This window comes from Hylobates moloch, unplaced genomic scaffold, assembly GCF_009828535.3.
Source record: "Hylobates moloch isolate HMO894 unplaced genomic scaffold, HMol_V3 SCAFFOLD_2, whole genome shotgun sequence".
Taxonomy (NCBI): domain Eukaryota; kingdom Metazoa; phylum Chordata; class Mammalia; order Primates; family Hylobatidae; genus Hylobates; species Hylobates moloch.
Window position 1 is genome coordinate 16209985 of NW_026652277.1, and position 21041 is coordinate 16231025.

General features: G+C 41.6%; 2 protein-coding genes across 2 annotated transcripts in view; one reads left to right on the forward strand and one right to left on the reverse strand.

Annotated features, from left to right (window-relative positions):
• Positions 1 to 10409, forward strand: part of PTER (phosphotriesterase related) — a 29739-nt gene extending 19330 nt beyond the window's left edge. Inside the window, exons 3-4 of the mRNA XM_032163588.2 lie at positions 2272 to 2412; positions 8286 to 10409. Of these exons, the coding sequence (XP_032019479.1) occupies positions 2272 to 2412; positions 8286 to 8496 (352 nt within the window). The 3' untranslated portion in view covers positions 8497 to 10409. The remainder of the gene's footprint in view (positions 1 to 2271; positions 2413 to 8285) is intronic.
• Positions 10410 to 11628: 1219 nt separating this feature from the next.
• C1QL3 (complement C1q like 3) lies at positions 11629 to 19115 on the reverse strand. The gene is made up of 2 exons (XM_032163884.2): positions 17716 to 19115; positions 11629 to 11931 (listed from the first exon to the last, which is right to left on the reverse strand). The coding sequence occupies exons 1-2, from the start codon at positions 18301 to 18303 to the stop codon at positions 11752 to 11754; spliced, it is 768 nt and encodes a 255-aa protein (XP_032019775.1). The 5' UTR covers positions 18304 to 19115; the 3' UTR covers positions 11629 to 11751.
• Between the last annotated feature and the right edge of the window lie 1926 nt (positions 19116 to 21041).

Sequence of the window (21041 nt, forward strand, 5' to 3'; positions counted from 1 at the left end):
AGGCTGAGACAGGTGGATCACCTGAGGTCAGGCGTTCGAGACCAGCCTGGCCAACATGGCAAAACCCCGTCTTTACTAAAACTACAAAAATTAGCCAGGAGTGGTGGCACACGCCTGTAGTCCCAGCTACTCGGGAGGCTGAAGCAAGAGAATCGCTTGAACCCAAGAGGTGGAGGTTGCAGTAAGCCGAGATCATGCCACTGCACTCCAGCCTGGGCGACAGAGGGAGACTCCGTCTCAAAAAAAAAAAAAAAAAAGCTCTGAAAATACTTCTGACCTCTTAGAAGTAGATTCATGAACACATAATAGTGCTTTTTTTTTCAAAAAAAAAAAAAAAAAAAAAAAAAAAAAATCTACTTTTAGTAGAGATGGGTTTTCACCATGTTGGCCAGGCTGGTCTCAAACTCCTGGCCTCAAATGATCCACCCACCTCGGCCTCTCAAAGTGCTAGGATTACAGACGTGAGCCACCACGCCCAGCCACATATTAGTGCTTTTTGTTTTTTGAGATGGAATCTCGCTCTGTCACCCAGGCTGGAATGCAATGGCACGATCTCAGCTCAATGCAACCTCCACCTCCCGGTTTCAAGCGATTCTCATGCCTCAGCCACCCGAGTAGCTGGGATTACAGGTGCCTGCTACCACCCCCAGCTAATTTTTGTTTTGTTTTTGTTTTTGTATTTTGAGATGGAGTCTCACTCTGTTGCCCAGGGTGGAGTGCAATAGTGTGATCTCAGCTCACTGCAACCTCTGTCTCCCAGGTTCAAGCAATTCTCCTGCCTCAGCCTCCCAAGTAGCTGGGATTGCAGGCACCCACCACTATGCCCAGCTAATTTTTAGTATTTTTAGTAGAGACGGGGTTTCTCCATGTTGGCCAAACTGGTCTTGAACTCCTGCCCTCAGGTGATCCACCCACCTTGGCCTCCCAAAGTGCTGGGATTACAGGTGTGAGCCACCACACCCGGCCATTTTTGTATTTTTAGTAGAAACGTGGTTTCATCATGTTGGCTAGACTGGTCTGGAACACCTGACCTCAAGTGATTCACCTACCTCGGCCTCACAAGCTGCTGCGATTGAGCCACTGCACCCTGCCACAAAATAGTGCTTTAATCCTCACATCGTGGAGTTGCCAAAGTAATAGAAATATCAGCATGGATAAAAAGCCAATAAGATAATGACTGTCTAATGTTCTCAACTCATCTCCAGGACAATTTCCATCCCAAACGATCCCTTATATTTCTCTAGGTCCTTCATTCCTTTCATGCAGTGTCTAATGGGTATATTTTTCCTTCATTCCCTTCATGCAATGTCTTCCTTCCCTTTATGAAATGTCTAATGGGGTATATTTTTCCTTCACTTTTTTTTCCCATATTGTCTTCTGCTAGGATGTTTTTATTCCTTCTTAGCTCTCTGTGTGATTGGATCCCTACAGTGGTATTTTGGGGTTACCTTAGTGCATCTCTTTTTACTTGTTATAATGCAAATTTCTTGAGATAATCTACTCTTGCTCTGTACTCTACTCTTGTCTGTAGCCTGTACTTGTCTTACATTTCTCTCCTTTCCCTTTCGTTTACATAATCTTACATCCTAAAATAGTTATATTCTTTATATGATATCTATTGAAATGAGAAGATATCCATAAAATTTATCATAAAATAATAAATTTTATTTAAAAAATAAGCACTCCAGAACATAAATATCTGTATGAGTATTGTGCCTTAAAGAAAATGTTGGAATGATATTCTTTAAAGGCTTTAGAATTAATTTTAGAAGCACTTTACAATCTTCACAAGAAAATCACCCTCCTACCATAAGGCAAAGCCTCATGTGTTACCCAGATTAGCATTACTCACCTAATTCACCAGACCTGAGGCTAAATTTCCTTTGATAGTTTTCACAGTTCATAGCAGTCCTTAGAGGATGAAAATTTACCGCATTAAGGATTCTCAAAATAGTGTGGGGGCATATTCTGAACACAGTTCTGAGGGAGAATTCCAAACTTGCTTTGGAATAATGGAAGCATCATTAAACTAAGTCTGTAGTACCCAAGTACTTTAGAGGGGAAAACTCCCTTTTAGATAAGTAAGTTCTTTTATTTCTAGTAACAAATTGAACTTACTGTTTTATACTCACATCCTTAAGAGCCATTCCAGAAGTTTCTGTTGCTTGACTTCAGCTATGTTCTTGTACACAGTGTGCTTAAAACTTCTAGTATGTACATGTGGAAAATGGGCTCTTCATAATAACAATTTATCTGTCGTATTGTTTCTAGGACTATACTTGATAAGAAGGAGCTCTTGGAGTTTGCTCAACTTGGCTGCTACTTGGAATATGATCTCTTTGGTACTGAACTGCTTCATTACCAACTCGGCCCAGATATTGACATGCCTGATGATAACAAAAGAATTAGAAGGTAAATATGGTAAAGTCTTTCATAGCATTCTGTTTCCCTAGCCCTTTTTGATTGTCATATCTAGGGAAGTATTAGCAAAGATTCAGAAAACAGTAAGCAGGCTGAACCACAGACTTGCAGAGAAAAATATATCTATACTGTTTCAGGGAGAAAATCTCTCTATATTATTTTAAGGAGAAAATGAGTCATCCTAAGTAGGCTAAAGCTTAGCAGAGCCTTAGAAGTTCAGTGCAGATGGGCAGCTGACAGGAAAAACAGACAATACCCAATCCCTGCCATGAAAATCAGAGAATAAAAGACATTTTCCTCTTTTTTACCCCAATGAAATAAGCTGTTCCTCTCTTAGGTTGACCACACTAAAGCCATAACTTCCTACAAGTAATATTTGAAATGCTTTGTCAAAAGTTTTCATTAAAAAGGTGATTTCAAGTTAAATGCTAGAAGTATAAGGTCTAAAGACCAAATATCATATAAAATGAATGCAGCCTTCCAAAATTGTATAATGTGTGATGCTAGCAGATAATTGTAGGAGTCATTCTTTGTAATCAAGTAGAGAATTTTAGGCCTCAATGATAGCTACCTAGTTTGGTCTTGGTCACGTGGTGATAAGAAGACTGAATGAACCAAGTTAGAAAATCTAGGAGGAGAAATAAATTGGAGATTGATAAGGAAGACTTTCTTTTGGGAATATCTAGGTGTTGCTATCCAGTGAAGCCCTAAGATATGGTTTGTATGTGATAGTTGAACCATGGGAATGAATGACATCACTCAGAGAAGAGAGTGAGGACAGAGACCTGGGGACAGAGACATTTAAGGAATGGAGTAGGAACCGTTGCTAAGGAAAGGTTGAGGAGAAGTTTTCAAAGTGAAAACATGAGAGACATATCTTGTTACGGAAGTCAGTAGAGAGGAAGTCTCAGGGCAGAAGGGCTTGAATGCCAGTAATAAGTGACAAATATCAAGGGAAATAAAGACTGAAAAGCATCTATTGGATTTCACAATTAGGAGGTTCACATTTTATAAACAGTAAGTGAAGTCTCAGTGGAAAAGGCTTGAGAAATGGATGGGCCGTGAGGAAGAGAAGAGAGGATGTGGAGGTGACCCTTTTAAGAAGCTTGGCAGTGGAGGGAAGCAAGGAGATGGGGCTGGAGTTAGAAGTCAATAAAGGATCAAAGGAAGCTTCTAGTAAGAGTTGAGCAATGCTTATGTGTCTTAAGAGCAAGAGCAGAGACAGAGCCAGAGAGAATGAATCCAGGGAAGTGCCCATTCCACAGGATTACTATAGAATTGACATGAAATAATGTTTTCCAAGTTTTTATCTGAGTGTCTGGTGCAGAATATGGAAGTGTTCAATAGATGTTGACTTTAAAAACCCTGGATAGATAAGAAATATAGAGCAAGTTTCCTAAGGCGACAAATAGATGGAATCTGGGGAACAAATAGAAAGTCGGTTGAAAGGATGCTTTCTCCATGGAAATGAGAGCACGTGACCCAGCAATGGGGTGAATGCAAATAGAAGTCTTAGTAAGGGAAACAGGAGACTGAGGACACGTGGCCACATGTCCTCTAGTGTCTCTGTGAGGTGGACATGGTTATCTCCTGAGAAAAAAAGAGGAGTGGATTTAGGGCAGCACCATGTAGAGCAGGAGGAAGGCTAGGAATTGCTATCAGGTCAGTGAGAGAGATCATGACATGGATGTGTTATGTGTGAGACTCAGTTGAGTCTAGAAATCATGACTGTGTGCCTGTGTATTGAAACCAATGCACATGATTTGGTGATTATTTTCCAAAAGCAAAACTGTTTTGTGTTTTGGTAGTGGAACCAGAGAAGTTGTCTGCATACAAGCAGAAAATGGGAACAGTTCAAGAGATTGAGGGTTGGGATTCTATCTGAAAGAGATGCATAACAAAGGAGGGGTTGAGATGAGGGTCATGGGATCCAAGCTAGGGGGAAGAAAGCATAGAGAGGAATGGGCAGATAGACAGGAAAAGCATAGCAGGGCAAATAACTGGACTGCAGGCTTTAATGAAGTGGGTGGAGCATATTTATATATATGTTCAAATATATATACTGTATGTGTATGTGTATATATATATGTGTGTGTGTGTGTGTATATATACACGGTAAAAGAAGTGACTGGAAAAAGTAGAAAAATGTAACATGATCGGGGTGGGAAACTGAAGATTGAGATTTCAGAGGGGGAGCAGTAGTTCCCTATGATAACAAGAACTAGAATGTAATTATGAGAACAGAAAAGTGGTTGCAATGGAAGTAGCAAAGCTGGAATTGAGAAGTGATGTCCAGGAACCATGAGATTCAAGTATCACTAGTTGAATAAGGCACACTGGGTTGAGGGGAAGCTCGTGAGCCAGTGGTCATAGTTGGGACATCCTGAGGATCTTCCCCTGGGAAGTCGACATTTACGTCTGTATGCCTTCTGCTGTCTCCAAGTACTGGCATTCTGCCTTGATCACCTCATTAATAGTACTACGCTTCACGTTTAGTATCATTAGGGAAAGCTAGTTAATCAGTGTTGCGCTAGTTAGGTAAGATAGCAACTCTCAACTCTACATGAGCAAATGACTTCACCTGTCTTGACCAAAGAAGCTCTGTCTTATTCTTTTAATACTCAGATCAGTTATTTGACAAGTAGATGTATTGTTTCTTTGTTTATTTTTGTTTTATTATTTTAATTTACTTGCCCAGGAACCCGATTCAATACAGGTGAGCCTGTTCCCCTAAAGCCCTAGTAGTTAGTTTATACTCAGAGGAGACTATTCCTTGCCTAAGGGCATCTGGAATTTAAAATAGGGCAGTGCATTCAGTCATTCTCATCTTTCACAGTCTCAAAAACATGATTTCCTGATCAGTGCCCTCAACATATGTTTTATTTCTTTTTTCTTTCTTTTTTTGAGACGGAGACTCACTCTGTCACCCAGGCAGGAGTGCAGTGGCGCAATCTCACCTCACTGCAAGCTCTGCCTCCCAGGTTCAAGCCATTCTCCTACCTCAGCCTCCCGAGTAGCTGGGACTACAGGCGCCCGCCACCACGCCCGGCTATTTTTTTGTATTTTTAGTAGAGATGGGGTTTCACCATGTTAGCCAGGATGGTCTTGATCTCCTGACCTTGTGATCCACCTGCCTCGGCCTCCCAAAGTGCTGGGATTACAGACGTGAGCCACCGCACCCGGCCTCAACACGTTTTCTAAATCATCTTGGAAATGGGAACTTTGCACTCTGGATCGGCTTCCTTTTACCAAGCCCCTTTGTGGTAGTGAGGTGCATCTTTTGCGTGCCTGTGTCTCGCATGAGGCTCCCAGACCTTCTAGAATAAGAGAAAGAAGATCTGTAAAGGGGCATCTATGAAGGAGATAGAAGGGTCAGATGACCGATGGCTCCCTCAGCATTCCTTCTTAGCTCCTTTTGGCCGTTTGTTTATCCTTTACTGTGCTAAATATAGCCATTCTGGATGTATGGAAATAATAAAAACTGTTATAATATAAATGTGTGTGTATATATATATATATAATGCCTGTGTGCTATTCCATACATATGTATATGTATGTGTGCTTAATCTTCCTTAAATTAAACCATGCATTATCACTTGACCCAAGGACAGCCCATGGTAAGCACTGAATGCCTTTTTGGGTTGCATGTGCTCCAGTACCCCACTGTCTTGCACACTTGGTTTTCATCATGCATCTGTGGTCCTTTTCTGAGCCATCATAGTCTTAAACCTCTGAAGTGCATGAACACAGAAGCACGCTTCTGCCTACCTCTGGTGTTCAGCACCAGAAATTCTGTGTCTAACACCTGTTTTCAATCTTCTGCTCCATTTCTCAAATCTTATTATATCTCTGTCTTTTCACACTTTGTAGTCTCTCTCTAATATTTGTTTGCAAACACTAACTCATTTGTATTTCTATAATTACCGTGATTTTTTGTCTTCTCATCTGCAGTGGCTCCCCCTTTTCTGGCAGCATCTCTGTAACTCCTGTTCTTCCTTATAATGACACAACAGGAGAGATGATCTTTTAGTGTAAGCGGGACGGGGCAGGTTTTCTTGATAGTCAGGATATGATCCTGTATCCAGACCATAACGTTATCTTTCTCATAAGTAGTCTCCAGAGTCTTGACTTGATGGATTCTAAGGATTCCCGGTTTTAAGTATGAGTATCTTGTCCTCTATACTCTTTCATTCTACTTCACGATTTGATAACATTGTGTTTCAAGGTCTGACACAAGACATCTTAGAGGAATTTGTTTATCCACACGATCTGCCTTTATAGTATGAGAAATTATATTTCTCAGATAAGAAACATAGGCAAAAATTTTGGAAAATACCCAGAAAATATCAGGGAGAAAGTGTTTCCTAAAACCTCCTATACCATGATACTTCTTTGCAGTTGTGGATCAAGGTTTGTCACCCTGAGCTTCAGCATTGTGTATGCATTCTGTCAAATCTTCCTCTTTTTTCAATGTGATCATATAACTTATCTTAGATAATTCCCCTAAACTGAGTGTGTTCCAAAAGTAATTGCAGATCAGAACTTTAGGATATTATACAAATTTCAATGAGGCAAAAAATCGTAGTGGCACAAAAGTCATTATATGCACTTATAGGACAGGCATGGCTCTTCTCTACTGGTGCTTGCATTCCCTTGACCTGCAGATACAAAGTCTGTTCTTTCATTATAATTTATTTTAAAATATGTGTTCTCAGAGGGCAGGGCTTTGTGCTTGAGTTTTTTTTTGTGTGTGTGTAGTACCCCCACGTTTTGTTCACTGTAGTAGTTATTAAATATGACTCATGTACTAGGACACCAAGAAATGCTTTTGAAACAAAAAAGACAACTTTCAAATAATCAACCTCTGGAGGAAGGCACAGTCCATCCATCTAGATCCACTTTAGAATCTAGATGCTGAAAAAACTATTCAGAGAATCCCAGAGAAGAGCCATTGTCTGCAAGTGACATCTTCCACCATCAAAGACCCATGGAAGTCACGACAGACACTGCCCAGAGTCCAGACACGTACAGATGGTGGCTGTCAGGAGGTGACTCACACTACAGATTCCAGCATTTAACAAAGCAAAGAGGATTTCATTTTTAGAGAATAGTCAGGAAGCTGTTCTTTAGTCCACCGACTATAAATTTAAAGGAACAGCTTATTATTTTAGCAATCTTGCTGACATGGAAAGAAGACAGAATATATTTGTATTGGTCAGTTTAATCCAATGCTCAGAGACTACAACTAAATCAAAATTGCCTTAGACTTCAAAGGGGCAAATGGTTAAAATACTGACCAACCCTTTTTCAGTGGCTTTGTAGCTTATCAAATGCCCCTCACTTGCAGACCAACTGATTTTGCTCTCAGAATATTTTACTTGTAGTGAGATTCCTTTTGTTTCCCTATTTTAATCGCAAATAGTCCTTGATATTTATTTGCTAGATAAAAGGAGAAAGCAAGAATGAGATCTGAAAAATGGGCCCACAGAGAGAGGCATTTGAGAGAGGATTGCTGAATACAAATCCAGAACAAAGTTATTTAGTTAAATGCCAAAGTGGTCATTCATCCAGACTGGCAGATCCTATCAGAAGCTATCTTTAATGCGGTATTGCCAGGCATTGTCATAAAAATCACAAGTTAGAAATTGCTGTGTGCATGGAATAAGGATATGTTCCTGCTAGGATGCAGCAATATTTTTATCGTCACCACACAATATTTATTAAAGGTCTCTCAGTACACACGCCACAATAGAAGGCAGTATCTTTACGACAAGCACAATAGGTTAATGAGTAAAAAGTCGAAAGCACCCTGAAAAGCGAAAATGAAAGACAAATGACAACTAATGAGTTAACATTTTTCACAGGGTGCGTCTCCTGGTGGAGGAGGGCTATGAAGATCGAATTCTGGTAGCACATGACATACATACGAAAACCCGGCTGATGAAATATGGAGGTCACGGCTATTCTCATATACTCACCAATGTTGTTCCTAAAATGTTACTGAGAGGTATAACTGAGAATGTGCTTGATAAGATTCTAATAGAGAACCCTAAGCAATGGCTAACCTTCAAATAGGATGGTTGCTTATGAATTCACACCTTGGGTATAAAACTTGCAGAGAACATTCAGCAATTCCCAGTCCACTGTGAGATATTAATCAGTTACCTAGGACTAATGACTGATCATTTCCTTCTGATGAGAACTAGGAGGGTTTGCCTTCTCTGAGACTAGCTATTACAACTGTGCCTCTGGGGAGTTACTCAGCCTAATTGAGCCCTATTATTTTGCCTTAACAAAATAAATACAGAAGTACCTATTTCTAAACAATGATTTAAAGTCTATATCCCCTAAGCGGAGTTGTTGTTTTTCTCCCTAATCTATCAGCTGTACTACTTGAGAAAGTTTAAAGTGTTTCTAGTTGAATTATTCCCTTCTTGAGTGATCTAATGGTTCTTGTAATATTGATGATCCTACTAATTATCCTGCTGTTCTTTAATTAATGCTTAATGAATAATATGGCACTGTAAAATAGCTTCTGCAATAAGGGAAGTTAAATTTTGAGACTTTTTCCCCAAAGGATACTGACTGTAATATGATTACCAATTCACAATGATAAAAATATTTTGAAAGGTTAATTTTATGCTGTCCACCTATCTATATATTCTTCTGATAAAATGATTTTGATATCTTTGGCTTTCTGGTATCCATTTTTGCCATAAATTTTGCTGTTTTGCAAAGTTTGTGTAAGAACACATAACACTACTGAATTATAAAAGTTCAATCATAAAAGTCAAAATATATTACATAATATAGTTTAATGAATCATTACATTTATAATAACAAAGGCCACAATTTAATTAGTTGATAAGATATAATGCAAAAAAAAGAGAAATTTTTGCCTTATATATATTCCCTTTATTTCCTTTACTTTTTGTTTTTCCTTGGACCTAAACAGAGAAAATAATGCTTATTTATCTGAAGAAAAGGTCAGATCTATTGGAAATGACAGGCTGATACTAGAGCCTCTCCTTTAAAAGGTATCCAGCCCTGATATTTTGTGTAAATAAAGCATTTTTTTAAAACTCTTAGTTAAAACACTCAGGTGATGGGCACTGCTGCTTATAAATTCATCTTTTGGTTGAATCCTCACTGTGCTATTTGGTACCTAAAAATATTCTCCAAACCCTTGCTGCCAATTCCTCTTTAATAAATATATAGTTAATTCGAAATAAAATCCATTGCGATTCATTTATGAGTTATCTTACATATCACAAAGGCCAATTAGAATTAGTCGTTATTCTTGATGAAGAGTCTGTTTTTAATCATAAAAATCGTGACAGTTACTCAGACCCAGGCATTTCAACAGAGCTAACACCACATTCAGATAGGCACACCGTGCACAACTCTTGGGAAGTTGAGCTTTGCTAAATAAAAGATATTTCTGCTGATTAAAGATGATCAAGCTTTCTGTGTATTGGAACAGAAAGTAACAGGGGAATGAGCCAGGAGAACAAATTAATTCCTTTAAATAAAAAAAAATGCAAATGTCCTTCACCAGTAAAGCAAGCAAATTTTCAAAATGTCTGTTTTGGAAATCTACTTGTCAAAGAGTTTTCAAAGGCAATGAAATGGGAACAGATTTTTCATTGTAATAGTGGAAGTTGTGTGATAGTTAGGAAATATCAACATGCATTTTTAATCTTTTCCTTAGATGAAAGAGATGGCTTTTGGCAGTGTGTTCTAACCAGAAAGAAAGGATTTGTATTACTCTCCAAATCTACCGTACTGTCAGCTTCACTCCACCTGAGAAAAAAGAAAAAAAATTGATAGCTCAAATACATATAATTCATAAACACTGCAAAGGAGAGCCACTTCGTGTCTGCAGTCCTGATATTAACAGTCTGTCACAGAATGCAGTTAAAGTATTGATTGGCATATGGTAATAGAGCAACCATAGCCTTAACTCACAGACCTGTGAAATAAAGGGCATTTTAACCTCATACAATTAATTTTCTGGATAACTCTTAAAGAGAAGTCATTTTAACTGTTTTTGCTACTCCATATATTGTCATTCAAAATATATTTTAGCCCAAAATAAGTTAAACAATTTGTGCATGTTTGTGTGTGTATATATGCATACACTTTTTTATATTAAAATTTTGAGGCTATACAGCCACTGTGCCCTATGGAATAAAGCCATATATATATATGTTTTATATGTATATGTTTTATACATATATAAAACATTTCATCTAACATATATACGTGTGTGTGAGTATATGTGTGCATGTATAGCAGATATTTGTATAAAATATAAACACTCTGTTGTCATATTGATTATATGCGAAATTGTTAATTTTGAAAGAACCTCAGGCCACAGACTTGTAGTAATCATTTGAAGGCCTCACCTAGTGTCCCCTTGGTGACGTATGCAGCAGCGCAAATTAAACATTTGTGTATTGGGTTATGAATAATCTTTTGTTCCAAAGATGGCAAAAGCCTCGGTTTGATTTGATACTAAAGAATAAATTTCTCTGACTTTCCCAGTGAATCTAAATGTATTCAGTTGACAAAATGGACACATAAGGGCTTTTTCTAAATACCGTACATAATTACACATTTTCACACTTACAGGGTAATCCTATGATACACTGTCAATCTCTATTTTTAAAGACTATCACCAGAAAAGAGAGAAAAGAAAATTCATATAAGAAAAAGAAAATGTGAAAATGATCATAGGCTTGGGAATTCCCTCAAATCCAGAAAATTCCAGGTTAAGGCTTGAAGTTGAATCATTCCCAGGTCTAGCTCTAAAGTTAACAAGAGTACAAGGCAAACAATTTCTTTGGGGACAAGCAGCATTATTTCAATTAGACCTTCTCCTGCAGGGTAAAAATTCTTCCCCACACTATGAATGGACTCCAAGTATCATAATAAGCAGGTAAACTCACAAGAACCAAAGCTGACGTATGGATAAAAGCAGCAAGATCACAGTACACCAAAGTATCATATATATAGAAGAAATAATTCAATGTCTTAGATTTGTCTATAAAAATTTGTGATCTATATAGGACTTCATTCACACGGACACTAACAATAAGGAGTATTTGCTTTGGCGGTAGTGGATCACACATCTGCTTATCTTGCTTTGATATTTTTTACACAATGTTTCTGAGTGATACAGATGTGAGTCAGGTAGCATTTGATTTCCCCACATATACACAACTGAGATGCCCTGCCATTGGCATCCCCTGGGATCCTTGATTCACTGACGTTAGCCATACGAATCCAGTGTTCAAACTCAGAATAATAAGCTTAGTTTCTGCATTATCAGTCAGCATAAATAATAAATCCAGAAAACGTGCTGTATTTGTTGTTGTTGCCTCCATGGGCTTTCCCGCCATCTAATTTGATATAGACTTCATCTCCCGGCTCCAAATGAAGAACCACACTGTTACTGGCATAGTCGTAATTCTGATCAGCGTCTTGGGCAATTGCACTAGCACGCACCTATGTGAAACAGACAAGAATTAGGATGCATAAACGAGAATTCTCAAGTTTTCTTTTTTTGCCATTCATGTAGCATCACAAGCTGACTTGCTGCCATAGTACAGAATTTAGCATAGGAAAGTCCATGTTGACCTCAGAGCTTTATGAGGATAGTGCTGTGGCAGTTTCAGCTGCATTAGTGAGAAGGAGGACAGAAAGGGACAAAACAGTGCTTCAGTGGGGACCATTCTGGCAGTCTTATCTAACTACACATTCTAAACTATGCATACAATTTATTATCTTCCTGTATCACTCGTTTTTCTAACTCCTTCAATCCCTACGCCCAATCACATTTTGAAATGAAACTAATAGTATTTTTTGCATTTTAATTTAAGCCAAATAGCAATATTCTAATCAGCTGTTTATGAGTACAGACGTTCAAGTCTAAGTCAGCTGTTCACCACAATTATTAGAAAATTGAGGTATGTAATAGCTAAAAATACCCAGGAAAATACCAACTCCTCTACTACTTACAAAGAAAAAAAAAAAAGAAAAAGTCATTTGATTTAGGGCTTTCCAAATCTAATTCATGTAAAGCCCGCTTTACCAGGCTGCTTCAGAAGCTTAGCTCATTTATACATCTTTGATTATATCACCTGAGTTTTCAGAGTTCTTTTTTCCATCGTGTCTTTTTATTACTTAACTATGACATGTGCATTTAAATCAAGAATTTAACCTCAACATATCTAAAAGTTAAAGAAAGGACTAAATTTTCATGCTCTGAGGCCTCTCAAGTTTCAAGAATTTTTGAATGATTTCATTGAATATCCACTTACACTTAGGAGATTCTAAATATGTGGCTTGATTTGAGGACAGAGGCTGCTTCTAATCTGCCCATGGTAAGCCTGTGATCTCATTAGTGAGTTGATAGACATTTACAAACAGTCAAATTGCCTATCATCTCATGCACTGTGGACATTCTGTCAGATCTTAGCTCAAATTAGGCTTCATATTCATTTAGATATATTGTGATTCTGCCTTAGAAAATCAACAGGCAGACTTAGATTTGATTCATTTCAGTAAAACATCTTCTACTTTGTGGCTTGTTTCATTTCTATTCCACTATAATGATATTTCCCTGAATAACATAGCAAGTGATTTCGTGGTTTTGTAAACCTGCACTATGTAATAATGCATGATTTGGGGTACAATGTGCTGGATTTTATCACTTGGCAAAATGAGAGAAATGAGACAGAAGTCAGGAATTTCCATGCATTTCTTTCAAAATTTAAATGGTGAGTTTTCCAATTAAGTTTTCATGTGATATGTTCTCACGTTAATGCTGAAATGTTAAAAAAAAAAAAAAAAAAAGGAGAAGACTCTTTAACACTGCTGAACTTGTAAAGTCATTTGAGTAGTATCTTTAAAATGTCTTTCTGGGTATCATATAGCAAAAGGAGAAAATGGCTTAAAGGATTTAGAATTGCTTAACACTGTACTAACAGGCACTAATATAATGAAAGCAATATACCATGTAATTATGCTTGGAAGCATTGACTCCAATGTATATGCCAATTTAGTAAAGTGGTCCGTTTTGACCGTTAAATAATGAAGCAGTCTGATTTCATAATATTTTCTAAAAATTAATCATGAGTTTGTAGGAGTTGAATGCTTTGATTCATTAATTTCATCTAGCCATTAATTCCCAGGGAACCAAATCTACAAGAAGGATACTGCTCTTAATGACTTGTGTTTTTTCTCATCTGTGGATTTTTAATGGGTGAAAAAAATTAAAAACAAAATATTCATGAGCTATATTAGTAATACATTAGTTATCAACCCATAATATACTCCTCAGCTATTACTAATAACCAGACACATTTTATTCAGTGCTTTGGGTATTTAGGACATGTTCTATGGTTACTGGGCTTTAACATGGTTTTCTATATGAAGGTAGTGGAGAAACAGGACATACTAAAATTACTTGATTTAGACACAATAATCCTTTTACAAATATAATGCCATTTTTATTCTCCAGGGTGTAATCACAAAAACCAAGTGAACGTCACCATTTTTATTCAGCAGGTATAACCACAAAAACCTGCGAATGCATTAGAGTGATTCCACAGACTGAAAGGTTACCCTCACAGTTTCCACCACCTTTGTTGGATCAAGCCAGTGTGGTTGCTTTTTAATGAATGTAATTCTCTAAGATTTTAACCTATACTGTACCATAAGACTGTCCCAATTAAATAATTGCCATACTCCAGTGTACCTGGCATGATTTTGGTATGGCTGCTCACCTGATCCACCTGATCATGCTCTAAAGATATAACAGGACTTGAAATTTCAAGCTCTAGTATCCAGCTCAGTGACTTCAACAATTCTTTCAAGCCATCAAACTATTGAGGAAGGTAATGTGTTCACCCCAGAGGCTATTTCCAGATTCCTAAATGTACACTGATTTCAGCATTCTGTCTGGGAATAAGATCCATCCTTTCTTCAGCGCAATCGACCGATTTCTACCTAAATTTACTCTAATATCTTTTCTTATTACAAGATAACTATTTAGATTGTGCTTTGTCTTTAGTCCATATTTCTTTAACCCTAAAAAGATTATTAATTTGACATGTCATTGATCTCTCTAATAAGCGAATACTAACCCACAAACCACTCATCCTTTTAAAAATATTTCGTGAGCATCAGTGCCATAACTAATAAATTTTTAAGAGTACCAACTGATCTTTAATTATTTTATGCTTTTAATCCTGAACCAGTTTTAGTTTTCATTAGAGTGGCTTATTTATTATAGTGGCATTAGAGTGATTGTATTCAAATAGCAATTTTTCTTCATGTTTTCTGCTAAAAGGGTTACAAACATTAAAGAGATTTCCTCTTTCCAAATGTAAAGCTATTTGAGTTGAACTTTTACCTTTAATATGCACTGTCATGGGCTTTCAACAAATGGTAGGATTAAATTTAGGTTGATGGCTTCATGGGGAGTATGAGAGCTGCCGTCATTTTAGGGGTATGTTTCTGTGTCTGCAATAGGTTGTGTAGTTTTAGCATTATCTTATTAGTGAGGATCTATCATTAGAGATAATATTTATGGTGACATTTGTAATTAAATTAATTGCTACTGATGTTCTCGTAATTTCATTTTCATTGTACTTCTGTGGAATCATAAACAAAAGGTTAAGTGGCACATCAGGTTAATTTACTGGTCTTTGATGTTTCCATCTGTGATCTTACATTCTACACAAAGCATAAATAAAATGGCTCTCATATGGTTACGGTCCAGAAGCATTTCTCTCTCTTAGAGGGAACTGCATTTTTAGTTTAATTTTTGTGCTTCTCAAAATCCACTTAATCCGTAGAACATTACACTGACATGGATCTCTGAGTTTCTGTTTTATGAAAACAAATTAGGTCAGCTCAGAGAGGGAAACTGCCATTCTAAGAAGTGATTAGACCAGAATATAATCGAAAAGCAAGAGTGAAGTATTATTTAAAATTAATAAAAAGATTTTATAAGATTTCTCATTTGTAACTGCCTTCAGACTGGACTTGACAAAATAGTTCTAGTCTAGAGATAAAATTCCTTAACAGTAGTAGTGTAGTAACCATTTTCCAAAATGGTCCACACTGAACTAAGAAAAAAATGTTTACCACTATAGATTTATTTTTCTGAATTACCTGTTGCATACCTTTTGCAGAAGTAGCAGCTTAATATTACCAATGAAAAGCATTATACATTATAAGGTCAGCTGTTTTACCTTATTATTTTTCCTGATCCTCATGGAATGTGTGGGCTAGCGTGATACAAAGCAAGATTTTACACCCCAAACAATGAAATAATTATAAAAACAAAATGCACGTAGAACACCTACATGGTGTTATTTTCTTGGAATCAGTGTAATATACACAGGTTCAGCAGTCTAGACGTCAACATTTAAACTAATTTAAATGTATTAATCCCTGCTTTTTTCATGCAATTGCAATTTCCAGATAAAGACGTGAGCGTTTTTATACATTTGCTGATAAAATTGGAATCATTTCATTTTAATTGATACCTCTAAAAATCATCTCTTCAGCCCGATTGTATTTTCCAGACCTGACCTTTGAGTCAGAGGAGAGCCAATTTGCAAATAAAGGGGTGTCTCACGGCTGCCTGCTGAGGGGCTGTTCATAAGCCGTTTTGTGAGGGTGATTCAATAGCTCCATTCTGGTACAGTGAGTCCTGCCCGTTTTAGCCATTTGCCTATAACTGTTTTACTGCTCTGTGAATAATTTTTATTTATCTTAATATTATTTTCATGCATAATAACGATAATAAACAACCCTGTCAGTGCCTCCTGGTGGCCATTTTTTCTCTTTTTGTTCTATGTTTCCTGAGGGTCCCTTAAGCTATTTGTAGGATAGGGTAGAGAACAGGACGTTTTTTGTCTTTTTTCTCTCTTACGCATTTAGGACTTTTTTTTTTTTTTGGTCTTTCACTTTCGAAAGAATTCTGACACTAAATTAGGTCTTCCGAATCCTGCTTGAATGGTGCTTAACATAAACCTGGGTTATAGCTAAGAATCTCTGAATGTCCAGGGGGCGAGTACCTAAAGCCCAATAGACCTCGTTAAGTCAAAGTTGCTGCAGGGGAGGAGGTCTCTTGATGGTGATCCCAGGGTCGCGGGCCATCCCCTATGCCACTCAATAAGCAAAGTTAAAACCGAGAAACTCAGCCCACACCGCAGGCTGCAGGCTGCAAGGCCTCGCCTCAGTGGCTACTGATTCAGCGTGCACAGAAGGTCCCATTACACTTTTAGGTAGTTACAAATATTATTTTCCTCCTCTGACCGAGAGATCAAACAAGCTTCGGTTTTGCAATGACCTCGAATTTCTCCCCAGTAAAGTGGCCCCAGCAGAATACTGCAGACCCATGCTTAGCCCTTGTAGCGGCGCCGACCGGCTCAGGGAATCAAATCCTCTTGGCCGGCTGGTCCAGAGGCCCATAGACCCGGGGCTGGGCTCGAACCGGTCGCCCCCCAGGCCACCTGCCTGAGCGTCCTCCGACTCCATAGAGAGTTTGGGTTCTGAGTCTGGCTGCGCGCTGTGTTTCAACGCATGAACCCCCGAATCTCAACTATTCTTTTTGTTATCAGCACTCCTTGCCTCTCCCCTCCGCTATTTTTTGGCTGAAAACGAAACTGGAGTTTGCGCCTTGAAATTGACTGTATGTGAGTTTCACGGCTTGGGACACCGCAAGGACTCGGCGACGGCTGGCCCCACGGTCGCTCCTCCGCTGTGGCTGCGCCCTGCTTGGACTCACTCCTTCGGGGCCCTCGTTTCTCCCTCGGGCCTTTGTCTACCACCCCAGAGTCGGTCACCCTGCCACGCCCATTCCGGACTCCCCCAGCCCTCTCCACTCCCCAGAAAGCCCGTAAGCGACCCTATGCTGCGGAGGATCCCATGGCCAGGGGTCGCTTCCCGCGCCGGGACTCCCCAGCGCACGAGCTGTCCCGGGGACCCAGCTCCCGGCTTCCCGCCCCTCGAGGGTCACGCTCGCAGGCGAGCGCACCGATCCAGGGTCCCAGACTCCGGAACCGCCCTCTCCAGGCCGCGGGGCGCCCTCCTGCGTGCACGACCCCCGCCTCTCCAGGGTGGGACGGCGTCCCCCCTCGCCGTCGCTCCGGGGAGCCCAGCCGCCGCGCCCTTCCTCCGCGGGCTCCCACCCCCATTTCCGGGGTCTCCTCCCTCTCGCCCGCACCTTCCCGCTCTCCCTCCCCGCCCTCCTCGCCGCCTGCCCGCGCTCACCTGGTTGTTTTTGCAGAGATCAGCCCACATGCTGGTGCCGTCCCCTCCGCGCATCAGGACGTGGTAGGTGAAGAAGTAGATGCCCGGGATGGAGCAGGTGAACTTGCCGGTGGTGGGGTCGTAGTGGTTTCCGAGGTTGGTGACCACGTCGTCGAACTTGAGCACCTCGTAGCCTTCGTGCTGCCGCTTGAGGCCGGCGTAGAAGGCGATCTTGGGCACCGTGCTGTAGGTGGCGGCGCTGATGGCCCCGGCCGCGTTCAGGCCGGGCGCCCCGGGCGGGCCCGGCAGGCCTTGGCGGCCCGGCTCGCCCTTCTCGCCCGGGGGCCCCATGGGGCCCGGCGGCCCGGGCTCTCCGGGGGGCCCGCGCGGACCCGCCTTCCCGGGCCGGCCGGCCTCGCCTTTGGGGCCCTGGATGAAGGTGGGCAGGGACTGCATGAGGCCGCGGTCGGGCGTGGCAGCAGTGCTGGGTGCCTTGGTGCCCCCGTAGGGGTCGCAGACCATGCGGCAGGTGCCCAGCATCTCGTAGTGCGCCGACGTGCCGGCCGAGCTCACCAGCACCGGGATGAGGATCACCAGCAGCAGCACCATCACCACCCCCAGCGCCCCGGCGGCGATCAGGCGCCTCCTGCTGCCCACCAGCCGGCTCAGCGCGGGGCGATCCTCTTGTCTGCTTTTGGACAGAATTTTGAAGGTTGGGCGGGGACCTCTTCAGAGCCGAAAACAAACCCCTGCGAACCCCAACTCCCTTGGGCGGGCGTGCGCTGGCCTCTGCTGCCGACTCCTGCTCCCCCCGCGGAGGCTGCGGCTGGGGAGGGAGCGCGGGCGCCCAGTGACTTGAGCCGAAGTCCCGAGCCCGGGGTGGGGGCCGGGGGAGGGGTGCGCAGGGCGCCCTCGCCCCCCGCGAGCTCCTTCGCACCTGTGGCTGCAGCCGGCGCCGGCGCGGCCACCGGGAGGACAGAGCCAGCCGCCGCCTCCTGAGCTCGCCCGGGCAGCTCACACTTTTATGCCGCCGCCGCCTGCGATCGACTTTTCCGTTTTTGCAGACTGCGCCAGTTCGCACCAACTTTCCGTCTGAAGTTGCCTTTTTCTGCCTCCTCCTCCTCTTCTTTCGCTCGCTCAGTTCGCCCGTCCGCTGCCTTTTTTTTATTGCCTCCTTTCTCTCTTCCTCCTTTGCCACCACCACAACTCGAATAGACGCGCACCCCAAAGCCCTGCGTGGGCCCGGGCGTCCCCCGGGTGCGCCCAGCGGCGGCGGCGGCGGGCACGGGCGGCACGGCGAGGCTCAGAGCTGGGGCGGAGGAGCGAGCGAGCAGAGGCGAGCGCCTCACGGCCAGGAGCGGAGCGAGAGAGAGACTGAAGGCAGAATTCTGCCTGGGTACCACCTGCCAGGAGAAGAGGAGGCTGACAAACGCGCGCCGGAGCAATTTATAGGCACCCAAGGCACAGAGGAAGGGGAGCCGCTTTGGCATCTCATTGCAGCATCTGCTCTGCTCATCCCACTCAGAGAGAGTTTGGCATTACTCTGACAATGTGGGAATTTTTTTTTTCGGCCTCTCTTTTTTCTCTCTCTGCACATGGATGAACAGTGAGATTCTGAATACTCCCTTGCTGAACCAAGAGATGGCAGGTCCTGCTGGACCCACCTGGGGGAGGGAGACAGCTGTGCGACAGCTTTCAGGGCTCAAGGGTCACACCTAAGTCCCAGATTTCCCCACTGCCAGCAGCCCCAGTTGGAGGGTGGAGGTAGAAGGTTGAAAGGAGGGTAGCTGAGTTGACAATGTTTCTTTGCTGGCTTCTCTACAATCAGTGCTTCAGGTGTTTTCAAAATGCCACTGTTAACAGAAGGAGAGCCTTTTAGAATTTTCCAAATGGTAGATGTGATTTTCTTTTAACCTGATGGTTTTCCTCCTCTGCCTTCTAAATGAATAAGATGTTACCCCAAGAACAGTGAGGTATGTTGAAAAGCCAAAGAACATTTCTGAATGATTTTAAATGAACATGTCCACCTCCTCTGGGGGAGGAGGGGGTTGGTCCTTTTTACAAATGCTGCACCGTGGTGAGTGCATACATATGTACTCTACTTACAGGCTTACAGTTCTAGCAATCTTTCAGGGGATACTGCCAATGGCCCTGAAGTTGCATTTACTTAAAGTCGCTAAATGTACGAGAAATAATCACTTGTCAAAATGGCGTCAAAAGATCAAGCAAGGAGCTTTTACACAAGTGGTGGGCAAGGTCTTTTCCTAGGATATGGAAAGAGTTCTATAAGCTCCATGGCAGATTTCCCGAATGTACATTGAGGGAGGGGAGAAGTAGGAGAAATACAAGAAAGAAGAGCCCTCATTCTCAGTGGGTGAGCTGCAGAAGGAACAGCATGGTTTATCATATTACTGGAAGGCCTCCAGGGTAGATATCAGGCAAGTTACCCCACCAACAAATGCATAAGACACACAAGAATGGCTTTAAATAAATAAGTAGAATTGATTCCTAAATCATACTTCTGCCTTCAGGAGCAACAGATGTCAATCAAACGTGGGTGACATTTGCTTGTCAATACGAGGATGATGGCTGGGAAGACGGTGACTTATTACATCAGGGTGAGAATCTGAAATGAGAAAAGCAGGAACAAATAAGACTACAGCCAGCAAACAGTAACATCCTGGGTGACGATCAGCAGCCTGTGATCTTGTCTGTGGGTGTCACAGCATGGACTCCTTTCCTCCCTGTGCCTCAACCTCCCCGCCCCCCAGCCTACTTCAGTCCACCCCACCAGTTTAGTTCTTTCTTTCCTTCTTCTCTGTTTCAAAACAAAATAAGGTCAAATGAGCAGACAGAAGGAAACAAAGATTCATTGATTCTTTTAAGAGAAATGTCAGTAGCTCCTTCAGGCCTTGGCTGGGAGAATCAACCCTAAGAGGTGTGCTGTGTGGCTCAGCGGGGTGGGGGTCTCCACCTCCTGGCTACTGACAGAGCCACATTGCTCCTGGTATTGGAAAATAGGCCTTCCCACTTCTCAAGCCCTTAACTTTTATTTTAGGGTAGTGGTTTTATAAATGCGCGCCTATTGCTTGGGCATAATTATACACATATCTCCATAATATTTTTGTTCATATGAACTGCCTTATTTTCATATTTTTAAGCAGCAAACACATAATAAGTTCTCTCCTGGCCATAGTACTTACTTTCCTAACACACCTTCTGGATTGCTTCTTAAAAGTCACCTTCCTTTTGGAGGACAAAATGGTGAGGTTTGCTGCCAGCACTGGGGGGGGGCGGGGTAGGATATTAATAAAACTCTGATGCACCAAATTATCAAATTTCATAAG

Excerpts from the sequence above, each read along its gene's own strand:
- C1QL3 (XM_032163884.2), bottom strand. The coding sequence starts at position 18,303 with ATGGTGCTGCTGCTGGTGATCCTCATCCCGGTGCTGGTGAGCTCGGCC. Across the intron at positions 11,932-17,715 it reads ATCTCTGCAAAAACAACCAG|GTGCGTGCTAGTGCAATTGC; the intron begins GTGAGCGCGGGC and ends TGTTTCACATAG.